The sequence below is a fragment of the Hemitrygon akajei genome, chromosome 1 (assembly GCF_048418815.1).
Source record: "Hemitrygon akajei chromosome 1, sHemAka1.3, whole genome shotgun sequence".
In the NCBI taxonomy this organism is placed as follows: domain Eukaryota; kingdom Metazoa; phylum Chordata; class Chondrichthyes; order Myliobatiformes; family Dasyatidae; genus Hemitrygon; species Hemitrygon akajei.
Genome location: NC_133124.1, coordinates 152,963,050 through 152,988,714, shown reverse-complemented (window position 1 = coordinate 152,988,714; position 25,665 = coordinate 152,963,050). Strand labels below are relative to the sequence as shown.

The following is a 25,665-nucleotide window of genomic DNA, read 5'->3' as shown; positions in this document are numbered from 1 at the left end:
CTAGCAAGGTCCTTGACTTTTCGACTCCCAAGCATGCTCAGTAACTAATCTCATCCTTGATCACTGTGTATCCTTCTTTGGAGGCCATGATGAACAAATTATTTCTCCTATAACACCGCCGATTGTAGATCATTTGTGGGGAAGGCTAGAGCATAACTTGCTGTACTCCTCAACCTCAGGCTTCAGTTGGGGCCAGTAGAACCGATCTGAGACTAATCCGTAGGTCTTGGCTCTTTATCACAACTGAAATCAAAACTAGTCTATGAAGCTTGGCAACAGAAAACACTGCATTTGCAGAATACTGCTAAAATAAAATGTCTGACGGCATAACAGTAGAAATACAGTAAAACGTCAACCATTTATTTTGAAATTTTCTATAGATGCTTTTAAAGTCTGTGCTGTTACAATTCAACTGTTGGATGTTATTTTACATAAATGCCTGTCACAATAGTATTTATGAACTTGCTGTCTGTAGTGAATGAAATTCAGAGGGTGGAAAACAACCTACTCCAATGCTTTTTAATATTATTAGAAGTTAGTGAAAAGGACAGTTGGGAAAAGAAAACTTATTATTCCAATAAATATTCTAATTGTTACTTCTTTGTTTCATTTTATAGACATTAGATTTGGACAAAAATGCACTACAAAAAGTAAAGAAATCGGCAAAATCAATAAACACTTCAGGTCAAGGTATGCTTCAGTACTTAACCATTTGTATTTGGAATAATGTAATAAGGAATGTATTTTTAATTGCTAAATCCCTTACAGGATTAATTTATATACTATAATTGAAGGATTTTGTTAAAAAATTAGTATTCCTTAGGTTAAATACATATTACTGTAGTTCAGAATGCTAGTTATAAATGTACAGCACTTGACAGAAGAGAATAAAAGGCTATTGATATTGTCATATTGTACTGTTCTGTTGGTGATTGTAATCTTTTCCCGCTGCTTCCAAATAACCTCTGCAAATACTGTGAGTGTTGGTATTCAAAGTTATTATGCAGTGTTATTGTAGACAACTAGACCAAGAAATCCTGATCTATTTTTGACGTGAGATTGGTGCCATCTGGACGGTTGGACCAATAAAGTCTGAGCCAGTATTCATTACTACTGTGTTTTTGGGCATTTTTCAAAATATAGCAGTTACTTCCTACCTCCAACTGTAACCACCACTCTCACCCGCAGTTGGCTATGGAAATAAGATAACAATTTGTCCAGAAATGTTTTTGGATTACCTACCATAAGCAATGGAAATATACCCTTCTGGTGCCGATGTGGGTTTCATTGAACAGGTGTATGGGGGCTTGAAGTCTTGTGTTGAGAGATGGATTAAATTTGGGAAAAGTAGTGAACCAATATGAACCTCAAAAGCAAAAATATTTCTCAAAAGCCGTACTTGAGATAGGCCAGCTTATTGCCTATTGAAGCAGTTGAAAGCCTTTGAAATTTAATGTTCTAGTCTTACCGTAGTTGACCTATGGTTTTAATCACAGGGCTTCATTCATAGATTTGAAAAGGGTTTTATCACTTTTCTCCTTGACCTCTAAATGACCTAACATGTTTATAGACTCAGCACTGATCACCTGGTCTTCCATGTCCTTTTCCTGATGAGTACCTTGCATCGGTATTTACCAAGTACCTCACTCACATTGTCCACATCCAAGCAAGTACTCCCCTCTTTATCCTTGAGAGGTCCTACCCTCTACTTGCTCTTGATGTATGTATAGAAAGCCTTGGGATTCACCTTAATCCTACTTGCCAAGGATTTTTCATGGTCCCTCCTGGCTTTCCTAATTACTTTCTTTAGTTCTTTTCTGGCTTCTGTATACTCAATTGATCGTGACTTCTGTAGCTTTATATACATTTCCTTTTTCTTCTTGACTAAATTTTTTCACCCCTCTGGACATCCAAAGTTCTCTTATCTTTGCATTCCCATCCTTCCTTCTAGCAGGAACATACTCTCTGTTGTTTTTTAAATACCCTCTATATGTCTGATGTGGACTTGCCAGTAAAAAGGTGTTCGCAATTAATGCTTCTTAGTTCCTGCTTAATGCCCTCGTAATTTGCCCTCCTCCAATTTAAAACTCTCCCACAAGAACTTTATCTATAGCTATCCTGAAAATTTTGGTGATGTGGTCACTGTTCCCTAACTGCTCACCCACTGAAAGGTCGGTCACCTGGCCAGCCTCATTACGCAACATCATTTCTAGTAAAGCCCTCCTCTTGTTGGACCATCTACATATTTATTTAAGAAACCTTCCTGCGTACACTTAACAAATTCTGCCCATCTAAACCCTTGCACTAAGTAGGTCCCAGTTTATACTAGGGAAGTTGAAATCCCCCATGACAACAACCCCATTATTTTTACACATTTCCTTGCTCTGCTTACATATCTGTTCCTCAATGGCCTGGTGGCTGCTGTAGTGCAATATCTTCAGTGTGATTGCACCCTGCCTTTCCTTGTTCTACCAAAATAGTCTCGGTGTCTGACTCCTCCATTATGTCTCCCCGAATGCATCTGTTGTATTGTCCCTGATTAGTAGTGCAACCCTCCCCCTCATTTACCTCCTCCTTTATATTTTCCAAAACTTTGAAAACCTGGTACATTAATCACCCATTCCTGATTCTCTCAATCAAGTGTCCGTAATGGCCACAACGTAGTAGTTCCATGTACTGATCCATGCTCTAAGCTCATCACCCTTCCCCATGTTACTCCTAGTATTAAAATACACACACTTCAAACTATCCAACCCATCATACCTGTTATTTAGATTTTTCCTTTCAGTACTTTCCCTGGCATCTACCTTCCAGTCCGATCCTTCCCTTACTGACCTGGAGCTCCAGTTCCCAGCCCCCTGCAAGACTAGTTTAAACCCTCTCGAGTAGTATTAGCAAACCCCCTGGCCAGGTTTTGCGGTTTTGCTGGGCTTTGTTAGTTCAGCATGGCAGGCGAGGGTTCAAGGTATATTTATTTTCTAAGTATGTAACTGTATATGTAACAAAATATAACACGGTTGGAATGGAGAACTAAAGTGAGAGACAGGCAGGATCACTCTTGCCGAATGCATGAAAGGGTCTATGAAGTGGTAATTTAATCTGCATTTCGTTTCGTGAGTGTAGAGGAGGTGGATGTTTTCAGCACAGTGTGCCATGTGTCACATTGGAAGAAGGGTAACTGAATTACTGCTTCATCTTGAAGGATAGTGGGTGTGGTAAGTCAAAAGCAGTGTTATATCTCCTTTTGTTCCATGGCATGGTAAACAAGAAGGAAAGTTTGTTGCTGGAGAAGGACAAGCAAACTGGGATTTATGGAGGAAACAATTCGTTTGGGGTAAGAAAAGAGAAAGGAGGGAAAGCACGGTAGTGCGGCATGGTAGTATAGTGGTTAACAGATCGCTTTGCCGTACAGGCGGCCTGGTTTCAATTGCTGAGTTTCTGCCTTCTCTCCGTGACCGCGTGGTCTTCCTATGGGTGCTCTGGTTTCCTCCCACAGTCCAAAGACGTAGTGGTTGGTAGGTTAATTTGTCATTGTAAATTGTCCTGTGATTAGGCTGGGGTTAAATCGGGTGGAGGGGGGATTGCTGGGCCAGAAGGGCCTATTCCATGCTGTATCTCAATAAGCAAAATAAGTATGGAGGTGGCAGAACTTCAATGCATCGATTGTAGAGGGTACCGAGATAGATGATGATTACAAGGGGAGCTCTATCCTTGAGTGAGGTAAAGAGATGGAAATAGAAATGTTGTAAATTAAACAAGTATGATTGAAACCTTTGACAGCTCCAGTGAAGAAGACTCCTCAAATCAGGGGAATGGAATACATTTCAGAGGCTCTGATGCCAAAGAGTTTTGTCGTACAAACAAATGAAATGGTGTTAAGATACATTGCGAGACTGGGATGGAATCCGTGCAGGAAATGGGGAATGGGGCGCTGTAGTTAAATAGCTTTGGAAGTGTGAGCTTGTCCTTTAGCTGTTCACATCTTCTCTGATGACAACACTTTCCACAACTATGCTTCTGAGTTTTCTTTTACTTCGTGATGTCAGGCTGCTAACCATATTTATTCTATTTTCTGTAACCATCTCTTCACATCCACAGCAAGTGTTGGGTTTCCTTTGACCTTGGCCAGCCTCCATGTTATATAACCATATAACAATTACAGCACGGAAACAGGCCATCTCGGCCCTTCTAGTCTGTGCTGAACGCTTACTCTCACCTAGTCCCACTGACCTGCACTCAGCCCATAACCCTCCATTCCTTTCCTGTCCATATACCTATCCAATTTTACTTTAAATGACAATACCGAACTTGCCTCTACCACTTCTACTGGAAGCTCGTTCCACACAGCTACCGCTCTCTGAGTAAAGTAGTTCCCCCTTGTGTTTCCCCTAAACTTTTGCCCCCTAACTCTCAACTCATGTCCTCTTGTTTGACTCTCCCCTACTCTCAATGGAAAAAGCCTATCCACATCAACTCTACCTATCCCCCTCATAATTTTAAATACCTCTATCAAGTCCCCCCTCAACCTTCTACGCTCCAAAAAATAAAGACCTAACTTGTTCAATCTTTCCCTGTAACTTAGGTGCTGAAACCCAGGGAACATTCTAGTAAATCTTCTCTGTACTCTCTCTATTTTGTTGACATCTTTCCTATAATTCGGTGACCAGAACTGTACACAATACTCCAAATTCGGCCTTACCAATGCCATGTACAATTTTAACATTACATCCCAACTCCTATACTCTAATGTTCTGATTTATAAAGGCCAACATACCAAAAGCTTTCTTCACCAGCCTATCCACATGACATTCCACCTTCAGGGAACTATGCACCGTTATTCCTAGATCACTTTGTTCTACTGCATTCTTCAATGCCCTACCATTTACCATGTATGTCCTATTTGGATTATTCCTACCAAAATGTAGCACCCCACACTTATCAGCATTAAACTCCATCTGCCATCTTTCAGCCCACTCTTCTAACTGGCCTAAATCTCTCTGCAAACTTTGAAAACCTACTTAAGAATGGAATTAGGAGAGCCAGAAGGGATCATGAGTAGGCCTTGGTGAACAGGACTAAGGAAAACCCAAAGGCATTCTACAAGTATGTGAAGAGCAAGAGGATGAGCCATGTGAGAATAGGACCAATCAGGTGCAATAATGGAAATGTGTGCATGGAGTTGGAGGAGGTAGTGGGAGGTACTTAATGAATACTTTGCTTCAGTATTCCCCAGAGAGAAAGACCTTGGCAATTGTAGGGATGACTTACAGCGGACTGAAATGCTTTAGCATATGGACATTGAGAAAGAAGATGTACTAGAACTTTTGAAAAGCATTAATTTAGATAAGTCACCAGGACCGGATGAGATATACCCCAGGCTACTGTGGGAAGCGAGGGAGGAGATTACTGAACCTCTTGTGAGGATCTTTGCATCATCAATAGGAACAGGAGAAGTACCGGAGGATTGGAGGGTTACAAATGTTGTTCCCTTGTTCAAAAAAGGGAGTAAGAATAATCCAGGAAATTATAGACCAGTGAGTCTTATTTCAGTGGTGGGCAAGTTGTTGGAGAAGATCCTGAGAGGCAGGATTTATGAGGACATGTAGAGACAATCTGATTAGGGATAGTCACTATGGCTTTTTCAAGGGCAGGTCGTGAACCTTACGAGTCTGACTGAATTCTTTGAGGATGTAACAAAACACATTGATGAAGGTCGAGCAGTGGATGTAGTGTGTATGGATTTCAGTAAGGCATTTGATAAGGTTCCCCATGCAAGGCTCCTTCAGAAAGTAAGGAGGCATGGGATCTCAGGAGACCTTGCTTTATAGGTCCAGAATTGGCTTGCCAACAGAAGACAAAGGGTGGTTGTAGTTAGGTTGTATTCTGCATAGAATAACCAGTGATATTCTGCAGGGATCTGTTCTGGGACCTCTCCTCTTTGTGATTTTTAGAAATGACCTGGATGAAGAAGTAGAAGGGTGGGCTAGTAAGTTTGTTGATGACACAAAGGTTGGGGATGTTGTGGATAGTCTGGAGGGTTAACAGAGGTTACAGCGGGACATTGATAGGATGCAAAACTAGGCTGAGGAGTGGCAGATGGAGTTCAACCAAGAGAAATGTAAGGTGGTTCATTTTGGTAGGTCAAATATGATGGCAGAATATAGCATTAATGGTAAGACTCTTGGCAGTGTGGAGGATCAGAGGGATCTTGGGGACTGAGTTCATAGGACAATCAAAGCTGCTACGCAGGTTGACTCTGTGGTTAAGAAGGCGTATGGTGTATTGGCCTTCATCAATCGTGGGATTGAGTTTTAAGAGTCCAGAGGTAATGTTGCAGCTATATAGGACCCTGGTCAGACCCCACTTGGAGTACTGTGCTCAGTTCTGGTCACCTCACTACATGATGATGATGATGACATCGACTCAGGCCTGAGAGGCCAGCGCCGTGCATTTTCATGCCTTACAAGGCACGGAACGAAAGACTGTGTGGCGTGCCACTCCTCACACAGACATTTCGCAGAGGGCTATGGGCTAGGGAAATTCTAGGCAATCTCTAGAGTAGGTTACATGGCCAGCACAGCATTGTGTGCCGAAGGGCCTGTAATGTGCTGTAAATTTCTGTGTTCTATGAAAATACTGGGGTAGCTCACGGGTGAGTTAGTGGTTTTGGAGATTGAGGTAGGGTTGGTAAGTTGATGACATTTTAGATCCCTGAATTTTCATAGGGAGCTTGCCGACTTCACATATCAGTTCTGTATATTTCTCTCGAGATGCTAAAGTGGTATGCTGAATGTTTCCAGCATTCTCCTTTATTTCAGAATTCCTGTGATTGCGATGTTCCATACCTCTCTGTTCCAGCCTGTTTTGCTTTGGTTGTTTACCTCCATTTATATCTGCTCCAGCCAGACAATCTGCTATAAATACGATTCTTCGATCCCATATACTTACACCAGTGTGTCATCTGCTTTCTCTTGGGATCTCTCATATCAGAGACATTCTTTTCCCTCTCCTCCTGCTTCTCTAAGTGTTCCTGGTTCTGGAAAAACAATGCGGGTCGGGAAGTTCCCTCTCCAGCACTTGTTGTTTGAGCATGTACAGACTTTTTTTTCTTGTCATTATTCCCTAAACAATGCAGTATAACAACTATTTATATAGCATTTACATTGTATTATGTAATCTAGAGATGATTTAAAGTATGTGGAAGGTTATCATTGTTCGGGAATTGAAAAATCGAAAGTTCTCTTAGTCGGAATAGGTACATCCAGTATTATTTAGCGTAAGTTAGTCAAATGTTTGTCTTAGTATATAGTATATATTTTACCTTTCTATGCATATAAAACACTTAAGAAACGTATGTATTTCAATAATTAAACCACTGAGTTGCTTAGTAATAATTGTAGCTTTCATTGGGGCAGGGCCTTCATATGTTCCATTATTCTCACTTTATCCTTTAAAATTGTTCTGATCGTTGACTGACTGTAGTCTGACACTTTTCCAATGACTGATGGCGTTTTACCTGTTTCTGATCGCTTTATCATTTCCACTTTATTTTCAATCGGAACAGAAAGACTGCGGGCGGCGGGTCCCGAACTCCGCCGGGTCCTAAAGTCCACTGCACTGAGACAGATTAAATAAGAGACCTGAGCATCCGAGTTTTTTGGTATCCGTGGGAGCTCCTGGAATGAATCCCCCGCGGATAAGGAGAGCCAACTGTAATGCACATGAGGCTGCTTAAAAAGAGCCCATGGTACATGTTGGGCTTGAAATTCTGCCCTGTGTTCGTTTAGGAAGAGAGACAACCAACACCGGAATATTACAAAACTTGGGTTTATTGCAGAATCCGTAACTGGCACAGCGAATCGACGGAGTCGCTGGAGAAGGCGAGTTCCGACCTCCCCTTACAATCTGCTCTTATTTATATCCCTTTCCCCCCCAGCACAACCCCCCGCTACATATTAGGTAATATCGGGCACTTGTGTCCATCTTATTGGCCCGAAGCCATACACTCACGAGTTACCTGTTTCTTTTGTTTACTGAATCGCGTGACACTGGTAGTTTCGGTGTAGCGGAGTCCCCAGTTTCGCTCCCCCCTCCCTCACATTATGTGAGCCACTCCTGACCTGTAATGGCAGTCTCGAATTAACCCTAACAACCTCACGGAAGATACTAGCATGGATAAAGCAGTGGCTCCTATATGTTGTGGTCGAATATCAATCTAACCCTTCCCTCCTACATAGCACTCCATTTTTCTCACGTCCATGTGCCTATCTAAGAGTTTCTTAAATGCCACGATGTATCTGCTTCTACTACCACCCATGACAGCGTGGTGAATGGGCAAAGTTGTGGGCAATCACTTCCTGAATTCTGAAGTCTGAAACATGAGTCACAAGTGGTATTTCCATTTAGCAATGAATGTTAATCAGGTGCAATGAGATGAGATCCTCCGTTGGTCAGGGTTGACCATGGAAGTTGTGACCTAGCTTTTTGCTCTCCTCACAGCTGATGAATCCAAAGGAGCAGCAGAGACTGATAATTTGGCACCTGTGACATCACAGGAGTTGCCTGTTAGCATTGAACTCATTGTAGGCCTGTCTTGTGGACTCCAGCTCCGGATAAGTCCTCTGGATTTACTCCTGAGGTCTTTCCCATGAGTGGGTAGTCATGTGTCAGCGGAGGTTTGAGATCAGAGTTCTCTTTCTCCTAGTTGATCTGCCAACCATGGCTGACAAGCCCCATCTGCCTGAAGTGACTGGTTTTAAAGTGCCAGTAACCTGCCTCTGTCCCTCCTCCTGTCAGTAGATATGGTCTGCCAGCCACACATGAAGGCCAGGAGCTGGACTTGGTTGTCACAGGGTCTTTAAGACACACAGTAGTGGGAACCTATCCCCACTAATCCCCCTCCATCTGTAACAATCTTAAGGAACCAGGTAAAGTGCCAGGGAAGGCAAATCTACCCCAAAAGGCATGTTTTCCTTTTAAGATTGCATACTCATTCTGTTCTACAAATTTGGACTGTATATTCTCTATCAGGACTTTTTTTTCTTTCATCCTCTTTCATTACTGGAAAACTGGACTGTACAGTAGCAGTTAAAGACAGCTCATTTCTACTACCTTTGCGAGGGCAATTAGGTATTGGTAATTAAATGCTGGCTCAGGCTGCTCATCCCTTGAATGGATGTATAAAAACACAGAATTACTTTAAAATTAGCATATGCCAGTGAGAGATGATGTGTGATATAAATTTATACTGAATAATGGAGGTATTTTTCATCTAGAGGATTTAAGTAGCTCTCCTCCACTGTGTGATCAGTCTTTTAAAATCAGCAAAGTTTGAATCTCATGCCACAAAAGGAATTTGTCATATTGCTTGATTGTGCAAGGCTGCAATATTTTTTGTAAGGTGTATATAAAAATGGGATCACACTTGAAAATGGACATGCAGTTGGAAGTGCAACCATAATATTGTTGATAGTGGAACAGGCTCCTGGGGCTGAATGAGTAGATTGAGGACCATTCAGTGAGGATGGAAGAAGATTGTTCGGTGAGGGAGGTGTTTAAGGTATTAGAGTGAATGTTGTACCTTCAGAGTTAACTTGCTGGTGTTCCAGTCCTGGTTTTCTTTGGAATGCCCCTTGGTAGTTCTTTCCAGGCCATTGTAATCTAACTGTTCTAAAATGTGTATTACATTTGGAATGATTTTTTAAAACATCTGATACTGCAGTCGTTTCACTGATTTGAAAAGTGAAATTCATGATTAAATATCTGGAGAAGTGAAATTGATTTAGGAATTGGTTTCCACTCTTTTGTCCACTTTTGGTTGTGTCCTGTTGAAAGAAGCAATGTGCAGGAGCTTGTTTCTCAGTTGTACAAGGAAGCTGATTGCAAGGATTGTTGAATTTGTTCATCTTTTCAAGAAAAGATAGCTCAGATTTAAAGGATAATGTTTCTCCTCGACTCCCCATGTAAAACTAATCTTCATTGTTAATCATCACTATAATTGGTTCAAGATCATACCACAAAAATAGCAAGTGTACCAATTTTGATAATTAATGTATCGTATCTTTCATCTGCTAAACTGTGTTTCTAAGGGGATTATAATTGAAATGACTTTATTTCTTACATCCTTCACTTAGGAGGAGTAAAAATCTTTGTTATGTCTCTGTCTAAATGTTCAATGTGCAATCATAGTAATTTATAATAAATAGAACAATCAATGTAACATAGAGTACACTCAAATCAGCATGAATTAATTAGTCTGATGGCCTGGTGGAAGAAGCTTTTCCAGATGGTAGCAGCTGGAGTAGATTGTGGTTGGGGTGAGTTGGGTTGTCAATGATCCTACGGGCCCTAAATGTCCTGAATCACGGGAGGTTCACAACTACAGATGCGCTGGGCTGTCCACACCACTCTCTGCAGAGTCCTACGATTAAGTGAGGTACAGTCCCCATACCAGGCAGTGATGCAGCCAGTCAGGATGCTCTCAGTTGTGCTCCTGTAGAAAGTTTCTTAGGATTTTGGAGCCCATACCAAGTTTCCTCAACTGTCTGAGGTGAAGGAGGTGCTGTTATGCCTTCTTCACCACACAGCTGGTGTGTACAGACCTTGTGAGGTCCTCAGTGATGTGGATGCTGAGAAACTTAAAGCTGTTCACCTTCTCAACCTCAGAACCATTGATGTCAATAGCAGTTAGCCTGTCTCCATTCCTCCTGTAATCCATAACCAGCTCCTTTGTTTTTGCGACATTGAGGGAAAGCAAATAATGGCTTCACCTTCATCTCAGAACCTCAAAGCTGTATCCAGTGAAGTTGGGAGTACCCAGAGGACAAATGCATTCATCATCTAGAGCCGTTTTTCTTGAACACCAAAACAAAATTTGCTTAGATTTACTACTTGATACTAAATGTCAATAGACTTTAGTACTTGTTCATGGAGATGGGATAGTTTTGCTGGTGTGCATTTAGAATATATAATTGTGTCTCTTCTGCTTCTTTTTCAGAACATGTGCAAAATGAAGAGAACTATGCACAAGCACTAGATAAATTTGGTAGTAATTTCTTAAGTCGTGATAATCCAGATCTTGGCACAGCCTTTGTTAAATTCTCCACACTCACAAAGGAGCTTTCAACGTTGCTGAAAAACTTGGTAAGATTTTGCTATTCTTACTTATTATATCAGCTCTTTCGCTCTGTAATGATTAAATGTTTCATTCAATTTCTGATCTGTTAGTCTGTGATGAATTAATAAAACATTAAATTCTAAGTGGATATTGAAAATTAAATTCAAAATCTTGAAACCACAGGAGTGTTTGTTGGAATTTGAATATGTATCAGTAAACCTAGTAATTCCCTTTTTCTGACACGTTATTCTTAATGATGGATGCCATGGTAGCCTCACGCCACCCTGACACTATTACACTTCAGAGGGTTGGAGTTCGATGTTCCATTCTGATGGTGTCTGTAAGGAGTTTGTATGTCCTCCTCATGATAATGCATGGGTTTCCTCTGGGTGCTCCGGTTTCTTCCCACATTCCAAAGATGTACCAGTTAGTAGGCTAATTGGTCATTGTAAGTTGTTCTGTGGTTAGGCTGGGGTTAATTTGGGGGTTGCTGGGTGGTTGGCTTGTTGAGCTGGAAGGGCCTGTATCTGTAAATAAAAACTTTGAATTGGCTATGAGGAATATTCTTGTGAACTTTCTCTGGACCCTGTCCAATACCAGCACGTTTTTTTCTTGTATAAGAGGCCCAAAACAGTTCACAATACTTGCTCTGACCAATGCTGCCTTATAAAGCCTCACCTTATACCTTCTTGCATCACCTCCGTCAAAATGAATGCTAAGATTGCATTTGCCTTTCTTACCACTGACTCAACCTGCAAGATAACCTTTAGGGAATCCTGCATAAGGACTCCCAAGTCCCTTTGCATCTCTGAATTTTGAATTATCTCCCCATTCATAAAATAGTCCACACCTTTATTCCTTCCAGCAAAGTGCATGACCATACATTTTGCTACACTATATCCAATCTGCCAGTTTGTTGTCCATTCTCCCATGTTCTTCTGCAGACTCCCTTCTTCCTTAAAATGATCTGCCTCTCCAGCTATCTTTGCATCATCTGGAAACTTGACCACAAAGCCATCAGTTCCGTCATCCAAATCATTGACATGTAACGTGAAAAGAAGCAATCTCAATACCAACTCCTGCAGAGCACTTCTAGTTACCGGCAACCAACCAGAATAAGTTTCTTTTATTCCAACTCTTTGCCTCCTGTCAGTCAGCCAATCTTCTATCCACACCAGTACCTTTCCTATAATACAATGGGTTTTTATCTTGTTAAGCAGCCTCGTCTGTAACACCCTGTCACAGGCCTTCTGAAAATCCAAGTAAACAACATCCATTGACTGTCTATCCTACTTGTTATTTCATCAAAGAGTTCCAACAGATTGTTCAGGCAAGATTTCCCCTCAAGGAAGCTATGCTGACTTCAGTCCACTTTATCATGTACTTCCAAGTACCCAGAAACCTCATTGTAGTGTTTTCACACAGGTGTAAAAACTCTGAACTAAACACCAAGTTTAAACTGTAGTCAATGAGGCACACTCCCAGTAAGATTAACCGTTTACTGTTCACTCTTCCACATTAATGTATGGTGAAAACTGGTGATAAAACAATACAAAATATATACAGTATTTGTTTCCTTCTTGGCATCACATTTACATCATAAATACTTGTAAAAATAAAACTACAACAAACTATATTACATTAAAATACGACATATAGTCAGAATCTACCTACGCCATCAACTGCTTTAAATACTTCAACACAAACTATCCGGTAACATTTTCAATAGGACAAGAAAATAACTTTATCAACCGTCATTACTTTTAACAGAATCAGCGTTAACATTTTTATTTCAACATATCGATTATCTTATGAACTTACGGCGTTGCTTCGATGATGTTTCTTAGTGCGTAGAAAGAAACTTTTCTCGTGCTGATCCTACACACACAAGCCCCCTCCTTCTTGTTTCTCCAAACCGGTATTTTCCCACAAGATGCAGCGAAACCGGGTGTGACGTCATCGCATGCCGCGATACATCACAGACAATGAATTTACTTTCAACAGTCTTAACTTTAACTAGAAAGTAATTACAAACGAATTACTAAAGCAAAAATGTAATAAAGCTAAACAAATGCCTTAAGGGCAACACACTCATCCTTAATACATCTTCAACATCTTACCAACCACTGAGGTCAGGCTAAGTGGCCTATAATTTCCTTTCCTCTGCCTTCTTCCCTTCTTAAAGCATGGAGTGATATTTGCAATTTCCCAGTCCTCTGGAACCATTCCAGAATCTAGTGATTCTTGAAAGATCTAAGGAATTGGACATATAACAATTTTGACAGGCATGGACAGATTAGGGATAGTTAACCCAGCCTGGCTTTGTGCATGTTTGGTCATGTCTAACCAATGTTATAGAGTTTTTTGAGGAAATCACCAGGAAAGTGGAAGAGAAATATATGCAATATACATCTTGAAATGTTTGCGAAGAAAAAGCAAACATTAAGTTTCTCTGACATTAAATTTCACCTTTGAAGAAGTCAAGTGATGGATGGTGTCTACATAGACTTTAGTTAGGTATTTGACAAGGTCCCACACAGGAGACTAGTCAAGAAGGTTCAGTCACTTGGCATTCAAGATGAAGTAGTAAATTGGATTAGACATTGGCTTTGTGAGAGAAGAAGTAGCAGAGAATTGCCTTTCTGACTGGAGGCCTGTGACTAGTGTTGTGCCACAGGGAGTCCTTTGTTGTCTGTCATCTGTATCAATGATCTGGATATTAATGTGGTTAACTAGATCAGCAAATTTGCAGATGACATCAAGACTAGGGGTGTAGTGGACAGTGAGAAAGATGGCTTGCAGAGGGATCTGCATCAGCTAGGAAAATGGCAGATGGAAATTAATGCAGACAGGTGTGAGGTTTTGCACTTTGGTGGGACCAACCAGGGTGGGCCTTGCACAGTGAATGGTAGGGCACTGAAGAGTGTGGTAGAACAAAAGGATCTGGGAATACAGGACATAATTCATTGAAAGTGATGGCACAGGTAGATAGGGTCGTAAAGAAAGCTTTTGGCACATTGGCCTTCATAAATCCATGTATTGAATATAGAAGATGGGATGTTATGTTGAAGTTGTGCAAGACATTGGTGAGGTCTAGTTTGGAGTATTGTATGGAGTTGGATCACTTACCTACAGGAAAGATGGAAATAAGATTGAAGGAGTGTGGTGTGAATTTACCAAGGATGTTGCTGAGTCTGGAGAACTTTAGGAAAGATTGAATAGATTAGGCCTGTGTTCTTTAGAACGTAGAAGATTGAGAGGAATTTTGATAGAGGTATACAAAATTATGAGGGGTATAGATAGGGTAAATGCAAGCAGGATTTTTCCACTGAGGTTGTGTGGGACTTCAACCAGAGGTCATGGGTTAAGAGTGAAAGGTGAAAAGTTTAAGGGGAACATGAGGGGAAACTTCTTCACTCAGAAGATCACAAGTGTATGGAATGAACTGCCAGCATAGGTGGTGTATGTGAGCTCGATTTCAACATTTAAGAGAAGTTGGATAGGTACATGGATGGTAGGGGTATGGAAGGCTATGGTGCTGGTGCAGGTTGACGGGAGTAGGCAGTTTTAATGGTTTTGGCACGGACTAGATGGGACAAAGGTCCTTTTTCTGTGCTGTACTTTTCTATGACTCTGTCAGTCTTTCAGCTACCTCTTTCAAAACCCAGGGGTATATTCTATCTCTTCCAAGTGAATTAACTACCTTCAGACCTTTCAATTTCCCAAGCACCTTCTCCTTAGTAATAGCTACTAACTCACTTCTTCACCCGACACTTTTGAATTTCTAGCAGACTACCAGTTGTTCTCCACGGTGAAGCCCAACACAAAATACTTACTAAGTTTGTAGGCGTTTCTTTGTCTCCTCCTTCTACCTTTCCAGCATCATTTTCCAGCAGTCCAATATCCACTCTTCCCTCTCTTTAACTCTTTATATATCTGAAAAAAAAAACTTTTGGTATCCTCTTTAATATTATTGGCTAGCTTATTTCATCCTTTAACACCTTATGGTTTTTTCGGTTGCATTCCATTGGTTTTTAAAAACTGTTTTCTAACTTCCCACCTATTTTTTGCTATATTATATTCCCTTTTGCTTTTCAGCTGTCTTTGATTTCTTTTGTCAGCCATGATTGCTTCATCCTCCTTTTAAATGCCTATTCATCTTTGAGATGCATCTATCCTGAACCTTCCAAATTGTCCCCAGAAACTCCAGCAATTGCTGTACTACCGTCATCCCTGCAAGTATCCACTTATATTTAGCTTTGACCAGCTCCTATCTCATGCTTCTGTAATTCTCTTTATTCCGCAGTAGTGCATTTAACTTTATCTTCTCCCTCTCAAACTGCAGGGTGAATTCTATCATATTATGATCACTTTCTCCCAAGGGTTTCTTTACCTTAAGCTCCCTAATCAAATCTGGCTCATTACACAGCATCCAATCAAGAATTTCCCTAGTGAATTCAACCACAAGCCACTCTAAAAAGACATCTCATAGGCATTCTATGAATTCCTTCTCTTGGGATCCAGCAGCAACCTGCTTTTCCCCAACCTACCTGCATGTTGAAATCCCCCATGACTACTGTAACATTGCCCTCATTACATGTCTTGTCAATTTGTTTGTAATTTATTTCCCACATCATGGCTGCTATTTGGAGGTCATTATATAACTCCCATCAGGGTCTTTTTACCCTTGCAGTTTCTTAACCCTATCCACAAAGATCTACATCTTCTGATCCAATGTCACCTCTTTCTAAAGATTTAATTTCACTTTTTGCCAACAGAGCCACCGCACTCCTCCGCCAACCTGCCTGTCATTTTGATGCAAGCTGTATTCTTGGATGCTAAGCTCCCAACAATGATCTTCTTTCAGTCACGATTCAGTGATGCCCAAAATGTCATACTAACCAATCTCTAACTATGCTACAAGATTATTTACTTTATTCCATATACTGCAAGCATTCGAGTATAACACCTTCACTCCTATCTTCATCACCCTTTTGGATTTTGCCCCTATGTTACACCTTATCCCACTGACTGCAATTTTGCTCTATTCTCCTCCTTCAGTCTAACTGCACACTGCATTGACAACCCTATCACTCCGGTTCCCTTCCCCCTGCCAAATTAATTTAAACGCTCCCCAACAGCTCTAGCTAACCTGCTCAACAGTATTGGTACCCCTTGGGTTCAGGTGTAACCCATCCTTTTTGTACAGGTTATTCCTTCCCCAGGAGAAATCCCAATGATCCAGAAATCTGAAGCCGTGCCCGCTGTACAACTTCCTCAGCCATGCATTCATCTGTACTCGCATACTTATTTTTGCCCTGATTAGCACGTGGTACTGTGAGTAATCCTGAGATTACTACCTTGGAGGTTCTGTTCTTCAGCCTATCCCCTCACTCCCTATACTCACTGTGTAGGATCTCTTCCCCCTCTATACTGATGTCATTGATGGGCCAGTCAGTGAAAATGATCTACTAGCACTCGGGGTGTAATGTTATGCCGAGGATTAAAGGACAAATCCTGATTGCTTACATGGGTCAATACTTAATACTATGTAAGCAAGCTCCTAAAACTGTGGCTACGTATATTCATCTTCATTTTCTGCATTTACAGCAGGAAATCAATATAATTTCCTGTTAGACAACTAAGTACATACATTCTATGTACATAAAATCAGCCTCTGTATATTAGCTAATCTTATATTTATGTTCATTGTGTTCTTTATGCTTATTGTGTTTTTTATGCTGCATTTGATCCAGGGTAATAATCATTTTGTTCTCCTGTACACTTGTATACTGAATAATGACAATAAAAAATCTTACATCATAAATCAGCTTCCACCTGACATGCATCAACACAGGTTGTTACTGCTGCAAGTTAGGTATGGTGTAAGGGGTGATCTTGCATTCCTTGGGTATAATTAAAGGCCATTTCTTGGTAGGTATGCAATGGTGTCGAGTCTGCCATAGATCATATCAAAGTGCCTGACTATCAGGAGAGGTTAAGCACAGCATAGTTAAAGGAGAGAAGTTTCTCATGGTTCATGGAAAATAATGGATACACCTCAGAATATCTTTTCACAATGGGATGTGAAAGGATGTAGCTTTGTTTCTCACATGGTGAATGGATTTGCCAGTTTGTACATTAATAGCCATGAGATATGACATTCTTTTTACAAAAGATATTGATCTTTGTCTCCAGCTGTGAGAGCTCATTCTTTCTGGTCATGGGGGACTGGAGCTGAGTGCCTGGATTAGTTTCTAAGAGTGTATTTCCTTTAAGAGAGCTTATTAATCATCCATTGCCATTTTGCTGACACCAGTCACTGTCCAGTACTATGCTTAAGGATCAGTTGTGGTTTTACCTTGTATTGTGATATTTGAATTTTGCTTTAAAACCTGTGCTCTTTACTTCCATGTTGTAACACTTTTATCAAATTAGCAACAGTCCAAACCCTGCAGTACATTTCACCTTGCAGTTTGTCCACTCTAATCTTGAAAATTATCAGTCTTTTGCAGTAAAATGTTAATTGTAAGCACATTACACATTGTTTAGATAACATAAAATAGCTCTCAATGAAGTCAAAACAAAAAACAAAATAATTCAGCAAGAAAGATTTAATTACATTGAGTCATCTATTAAACCACTAGTTATGGCTTGGAGTATTTGCAAGTCACAGTCATCAGCTGTATAATTTCCATGCACACCTAAATGTTGAGCAAAGAACATGCTTTACTGGTGATTGGTTTTACCTATCATTTTGAGCAATGCAGATATGATCAAATATAGCAAAATCAGAGTGATTGCCTGTGTTTCTAGCCAACAAGTTATTATTTCCGATAATAGGCCTTTGTAGCCTATTTCAGTCAAGGCAATGACCCACTTAGGAGTACAGTACTATATAGAAACTCTCAGGCATGTGTAAATAAAAATCCTGTAAAGTGAATACACTGAAAAGTTTTTAAATATCATCAAATTTACTTGTAACTATTGCCTTGGCTAGCTGCTTAACATAGGGGACGATAGCCCCTGGCCCGGCCAAACTTAAGTTTGGTTGGATGCTGTGCTATGTGTCCCGTTACAAATCAGGACCACAAAATACAAAAACACTATACAATATGCGATTAAATGATTGGTCTTTATAATTCTTAATTTGACTATATGGTTAGTAAAGAAAATAAAAAAGAAAAGGGGCCCATTCTCATGAAACAAGTCTATTGTGCAAGGTTGGAGCTCAGGCCGTTCACCCACCATCGACCTCCTCCGATTGTCACTGACCTTCAGACCCACACTCCAAGTCCACTCCGTCCAGCGGTCTACTAACTCTCTCCATTCGCGTCTTCTCTCCTCATCTCATCCCGGCAAAAGACCTGCGAATTCCCGGCTCCCAGACACACAAGACAGAACAACATCCTGTTCATTGGCTAGCATGCCCTGTTATATCTAGTCATAACCCAAACATTGCTGCTACAGAGAAACCATTACATTAGCAGTGAAACCTTACAACGTTACACTGTCCCCTACCAAATTTAGTCATGTCCTCATGAAGTTGAGATAATTCGTCAACCTTTCCTGCAAAACACAAAATCCAGTCCAGATGTACAAGGCAGTGGCATAGCTCTGCAAAACGGTAGGAGTCAAACTCTGCTCCCCTGGTGCTACATAGGCCAGCCTAACCAGGGGTCTCCAAATTCTCGGCACCCACTCACCTAACTCTTCAGGTTCAGGCGCTACTGGGGATACTTCCAGTCTACCAGGCAAGGCCTCCCCTGACCTATCACTGGTGCCCACCTGCAACTCGGACCCCTGTGTCCCATGGCCAAGTCCCACTTCCTCCCTGCAGAGTCCCACTGCAACCCAGGCTGCCTCCCCCCACTCCCCCAATTCACCTGACTCAGTGGGAGGAGGACCGGGAGTCTCTTAGTCAGTGGGGTGTAAGCAAAAGGCGGCATATACCACACATTCAGGTCCTCATCCTCCGAATCAGCATCCCTCTTGGGTGGGGCCGGCCTAACCTCTCCTGCTGTGGGCCCTGCAGTCATCCCACGTTTCCGCAGAGTCCTCTTACTAGGTGTAGGCTCCAAGTCGGGCTCTGGGTCAACCTGCACCTCCTGTCCCACTGAGGATTCCATTAATGCTGACCGGGTCAGCAACTCAATTTGCAAAAATGCAGCCCTAAATCTGCAGAGAACCTCCGCTGTGCTTCACGGTTGGCTACAGACACTCGTCCATTTGTACTCTTTAACTCTTCTATGGACAAATCGCCTCCTGTTTGAGCCAAAAGTTTCAAAATTTGACTCATCAGTCTAGAGCTTTTGCTGCCACTATTCAGTACCCCAGTCCTTGTGTTTTTGTGTGTAGGTGAGTCTCTTGGCTTTGCTTCCACTTTGGAGGAATATCTTTCTCACATTAACTCTTCCATGAAGACCACTTCTGACAAGACTTCTCTGGACTGTTGAGGGGTGTTACTTGCGCGCTCGAGTGGTTTCTGTGAGCTCAGAGTTGATAGCAGTGCTGGACGACTTCCAATTTAGAAGGGACGTCAGGTTAATGTGCATCTCATTTGCTGCACTCAGTTTCCGTGATTGACCAGTACGTTTCTGGTCCTCAATCTTGCTCGTTTATTTGTACTACTTTAGAAGAGCTTAAGCAACACATTCTGAAACTCATGTCTGCTGCAGAATTTCTGCTTGGACCACCTTTCTGATGTAGGATGACCACCTTGTGTCCTGTTGCTAGCTGACTCTCGCCATGGTGTAAGAATTGATGATTTGAAGATCTAACTTACATTTGCCAAATCCTCACCTTCTATTTGGTTATCCTTCACTCAGTTTGATTCTGTTAATCAGTTTAGTTCATGCAGCTCATTATGTCATTGGTCATTAGCACCTGTTTGTTATCTTTGTTTAATCAGGCATTCGGCTACATACCTACAAAGTAATCAAGTTTTTGAAAAGTGGTCGATGACTTAATATGTTACTTTAAGGAAATACTAAAATTTCTGTAACATTTAACTTTTTGAAAATTATTTTGGAGATTTAAAATTGTTCTTTTCTGCTGACACACTAATCTAGAAAACAATATATAAACATCCAAAACAAATAATTAAAAAAATCTAGTGTGTATAAGACTTTTGCACAGTACTGTAAGTAGGTTATTTGCATTATTCACTTGGCAAATTACTTCATTGTGCAATGCCTGTGTCTATTATCAATGCATACCTTTGTATTGGTTTATTATTTTTACATGTGCCAAAATACAGTGACAAGCTTATCTTGCATTCTGTTCATGCAGATCAAATCATTACACAGTGCATTGAGCTGGAATAAGGTAAAACAATAACATTGCAGAATAAAGAGCAATGCAGGTAAACAACAAAGTGCAAGATCATAACGAAGTAGATTGTGAGGCCAAGAGTCCATCTTATCGTACAAGTGGTCCACTCAAGAGTCTAATAACAGTGGGAGTGGAAGCTGTTCTTGAGTCTGGTGGGAATACACTTTTGGGCTTGTGCCTTCTGACTGATGGGAGAGGGGGGGGTCAAGAGAGAGGCTGGGGTAGGTGGGTTTTTTGGAATATGCTGGTTGCTTTACTGAGGCAGAGAGTATGAACAGTGTCCATAGAGGGGAGGCTGGTTCGGGTAATGCACTGAGCGGTGTCTACAACTCTCCACAGCTTCTTGCGATCATGTGCAGAGTAGTTGCCGTACCAAACTGTTATGCATCCAGCCAGAATGCTTTCTATGGTACATCAATAAAAATTGTTAAAGGTTGACAGGGTCATGACAAATTTCTTCAACCTCCCGACGAAGTATTGAAACTGCGCTGCCTGGACACTTGTTGCTTTATAATTTGACAGATTTGCCTATTGTTATTCTGTATCAATTTAGTGTACCATTATCAAATGTATTGGATTTATCTGCAGATCAGCTCCAATGGCGAATGAGTACATATGGTGTTCAAATCAAGGTTTTCAAGTGAATGATGGGAAGATGGAGGAAGGAATGGGGGTGTGGTGGTGCGTCAGTGGTTGTATATTGGATAGGGGTGTCATGTTTGTGTGAGAGCTACATATGAAGCCCTGGTACCAAAAGGTTGTTCATAAATGTATGTTCTTGCGTGGTCATGTACCTATGGTTCACATTCTTAGCCACCTCAATCCTGACTGAAAATTCCACTTCCCTCTTACCAAGCCTGACTAGTTGTTTTCCTGATTGCCTCTATCATTCCTCGTTGCACAAGACTGCTTTACTGAAGTGAATCAAAAAGCTTCAAAACCTGGGCCTCTGCAACTGGATCGTTGACTTCCTCACCAAGGGACCACAGTCTGTGCGATCGGACATAATATCACCTCCTCACTGACAGTCAGCACTGGTGTACCTAAAGGATGCGTGCTTAGTCCACTGCTCTACTCTCTCTATGAACTCTAGGCAGAGTTCAAACGACATCTATAAATTTGCCAAACTTAGAACTAGTGTGGCTGAATTTCAGATGGTGATGAGTAGTTGTACAGGAGTGAGATGATTAGCTGGTTGAGTGGTGTCACAGCAAACTTACACTCAGTGTCAGTAAGGCCAGGGAAGTGATTGTTGACTTCAGGAAAGAAAGTCAGAACTGGAAAAGGTGAGTAGTTTCAAGTTCCTGGGTGTCAGCATCTCTGAGGGTCTATCCTGGGCCCAACATATTGATGTAATTACGAAGAAGGCACAACAACAGCTATATTTGATTAGGACTTTGAGAAGAATTGGTATGTCATCAAAGACACACACACATTTCTCCAGATGTGCCACAGAGAGCACTCTAACTGGTTGCATCACTTTGGCGCAAGATTAGAAAAAGTTGCAGTAAGTTGTAAACTCAGCCAGCTCCCTTAATGACGCTAGCCTCCCCAGTATGCAGGACACCTTCAAAAGGTGATCCCTCAAAAAAGGGGCATCCATAATTAAGGACCCCATCACCCAAGATATGCCCTCCTCTCAGTGCTGCATCAAAGAGGGGCTACAGGTGTCTGAAGACGCACATTCAATGTTTCACAAACAGCTTCTTCACATCTGTCATTAGATTTCTGAATGGGCATGAACTCATGAACACTGCCTCAGTATTTTCTCTCTTTTTGCACTACCTCTTTTTAAAATATTTTTAATTGTTGTAACTTATAGTTTTTATTACTGTGTATTGCAGTGCACTGCTTCCGCTTTACAACTAATTTTGTGACATATGCCGGTGATGTGAAACCAGATTCTGTCAGGCAGAGCAATGGTGATAGGAGGCTCGATAGTTAAAGGGCAGACAGGAGATTATGTGGTCATGAAAAATACGAGGTGTGATTGATAAGTTTGTGGCCTGAGATAGAAGGAGTCAATTTTAGAAAACCTAGCACATTTGTTTTTCAACATAGTTCCCTCCTACATTTACACACTTAGTCCAGTGGTCGTGGAGCATACGGATCTTGGGCCTCCAGAAAGTGTCCACAGCAGGGGTGATTGATAAGTTCGTGGCCTAAGGTAGAAGGAAATGAGTTATACAGCTCTTGTTACATCCACATGCAGGTCAACTCTTTGAGTTATTATGCAGAAAGTTTGAAGTTAATAACTCATCAGGGATGATTGTTAAGTCAGTGGCCTAAGGGAGAAGGAGATGAGTTATTAACTTCAAACTTTCTGCATAATCACTCAGAGTTGACCTGCATGTGCATCTAACAAGAGCTGTATAACTCAGCTTCTGCCTTAGGCCACAAACTTATCAATCACCCCTCGTAGATGCCAGGGTGGTGTGTTGTCTTCTGGGGCAGCGTGACCAGTACAAGAGACTGCATTGCATACCTGCAGGAGGAGAACTTCTGTCCTGGGTGGGAGGTGTACTTGTGAGGGTTTAAACTAGTTTGGCAGGGGAGTGGGAACCACATCTCCAGGTCAGAATCAGGAGAGTTGAAGGGTTTTTTGCAGCTTTATAAAACTCCAGTTAGGCTACATCTGGAGTATTGTATTCAGCTTTGGTTGTCTCATCATAAGAAGGATGTTGTGGCTTTGGAGAAGGTACAGAGGATGCTGAAAGGATTAGGGGTCATGTGCTATAAGAAGAGGTTGGGCAAACTTGTGTGGCTCTATCTGGAGCAGCAGAGGCTGAGGTGAGTTCTGATGGGGAGTTATAAGATTATGAGAGGCATTTATAGCTGGCTAGTTACTTTTCCCCAAGACTGAAATGTATCTAATATCAGAGGGCACACATCTGAGGTGAGAGGGGGTAAGTTCAAAGGAGATGAGAAGGGCAAGTTTTTAATACAAAGAGTGATGGGTGTATGGAATATGCTGCCTGGAATGATGGTGGAGGCAAATAGGACAGGTGTACGAGGTTCTCAGATAATCATGTGAATTTGCAGGAAGTGGAAGGATATGGACATTTTGTAGGCAAAAGTGATTAGTTTAGTTGGACATATTATTAATTTAATTCATATGGCACAATATTGTAGGCTGAAGGGCTGGTTCCTGCCCTATTCTGTGTTTTTCTAAATTCTGGGATGATTTCATTGAGGTTGGGTGCATATTCTCTCATCCCATTTTATCACCTTTTCTTTGCAAACTTTTTAAAAAGATTTTGTAGCAGTTGTGTTGTCTTAAGGCCAAGAGCCCAAGGTTCAAATTGTGTAGTCAAGTGCTAGCAGCTGTGTGACTTTATTGTGGTTTTCATTAATTTCATGTGCTAGTTGCCAAATATGGGTGTTTTGGAGGGGTTGTGCAATGAAAAGTCACAATCCTTAATGTGAAAAGAAGCAGTCCTAATATCGACCTCTCCTGAATACCACTCGTCAGCACCAGAATAGGCCTTCTTTATTCCGACTCTTTGTCTCCTGCTAGTCAGCCACTCTTCTATCCGTTCTGGTATCTTTCAGTGGGCTCTTGTTAAACGGCCTTATGAGTGACATGTTGTAAAAGGCCTTCTGAAAATCCAAATGAACATCCACTGATGTTCCTTTGTCTACCAGTTGTTTCAGAATCCGAATCACCGGCATGTGTTGTGAAATAGCAGCAGTTCAATACAATACATAATATCGAAGAAAAAAAAACCAAATAAAATAATAATAATCAATGAATAAGTAAATCAATTACAGTATATGTATATTGACTAGATTAAAAATCTTGCAAAAATCAGAAATAATATATATTAAAAAAGTGAGGTAGTGTCCAAGGGTTGAATGTCCATATAGGAATCAGATGGCAGAGGGGAAGAAGCTGTTCTTGAATCGCTGACTGTGTGCCTTCAGGCTTTTGTACGTCCTACCTAATGGTAACAGTGAGAAAAGGGAATGCCCTGGGTGTTGGTGGTCCTTTATAATGGACACTGCCTTTTTGAGACACCACTCCTTGAACCTAAGATGGAGCTGACTAAATTTACAACTCTCTACAGCTTCTTTTGGTCTTGTGCAGTAGTACCCCCCCCCCCCCATACCAGACAGTGATGCAGCCTATCAGAATGCTCTCCATGGTACATCTATAGAAGTATTTGAGTGTATTTGTTGACATACCAAATCTCTTCAGACTCCTAATGAAGTATAGCTACTATCTTGCCTTCTTTATAACGGCATCGATATGTTGGGACCAGGTTAGATCCTTAGGGATCTTGACAACCAGGGACTTGAAGCTGCTCACTCTGTCCACTTCTGATCCCTCTGAGGATTGGTTTGTGTTCTTTTGTCTTACCCTTCCTGAAGTTCACAATCATCTCTTTCATCTTACTGACATTGAGTGCCAGGTTGTTGCTACGACACCACTCCACTAGTTGGCATATCTTTCTCCTGTATGCCCTCTCATCACCATCTGAGATTCTACCAACAATGGTTGTATCCTCAGAAAATTTATAGATGGTATTTGAGCTATCCTAGCCACACAGTCATGTGTATAAAGAGAGTAGAGAGTGTCGGCTAAGCACACACCCCTGAGGTGCACCGGTATTGATCATCAGTGAGGAGGAGATGTTATTACCAATCTGCACAGATTGGGGTTTTCCAGTTAGGAAGTTGAGAATCCAATTGTAGAGGGAGGTACAGAGGCCTAGGTTCTGCAACTTCTCAATCAGGATTATGGGAATGATGGTTTTAAATGTTGAGCTATAGTCGACGAACAACATCCTGATATAGGTGTTTGTGTTGTCCAGGTGGTCTAAAGCCACGTGGAGAGCCATTGAGATTGTATCTGCCATTGCCCTATTGTAGCGATAGGCAAATTGCGAGGGGTCTAGGTCCTTGTTGAGGCAGTAGTTCAGTCTAGTCATTAACAACCTCTCCCTCCTGGCACTTATCCTTGTAAACGGAACAAGTGCTACACCTGCCCTTACAGTTCCTCCCTCATCACCATTCAGGGCCCCAGACAGTCCTTCCAGGTGAGGCGACACTTCACCTGTGAGTCGGCTGGTGTGGTGTACTGCGTCCGGTGCTCCTGGTGTGGCCTTTTATATATTGGTGAGACCTGACGCAGACTGGGAGACCGTTTCGCTGAACACCTACGCTCGGTCCGCCAGAAAAAGCAGGATCTCCCAGTGGCCACACATTTTTTAAAA

At 41.5% G+C, this 25,665-nt stretch overlaps 1 protein-coding gene across 4 annotated transcripts in view; it reads left to right on the top strand.

The window, feature by feature from the left end:
• The window catches only part of LOC140731478 (arf-GAP with SH3 domain, ANK repeat and PH domain-containing protein 1-like), a 424,608-nt gene that overhangs the window by 131,072 nt on the left and 267,871 nt on the right, over positions 1-25,665 (top strand). For all 4 annotated transcript variants that reach the window (XM_073052979.1, XM_073052971.1, XM_073052959.1 and 1 more), the window contains exons 4-5: positions 618-690; positions 10,997-11,142. In XM_073052979.1, the coding sequence (XP_072909080.1) occupies positions 618-690; positions 10,997-11,142 (219 nt within the window). The remainder of the gene's footprint in view (positions 1-617; positions 691-10,996; positions 11,143-25,665) is intronic.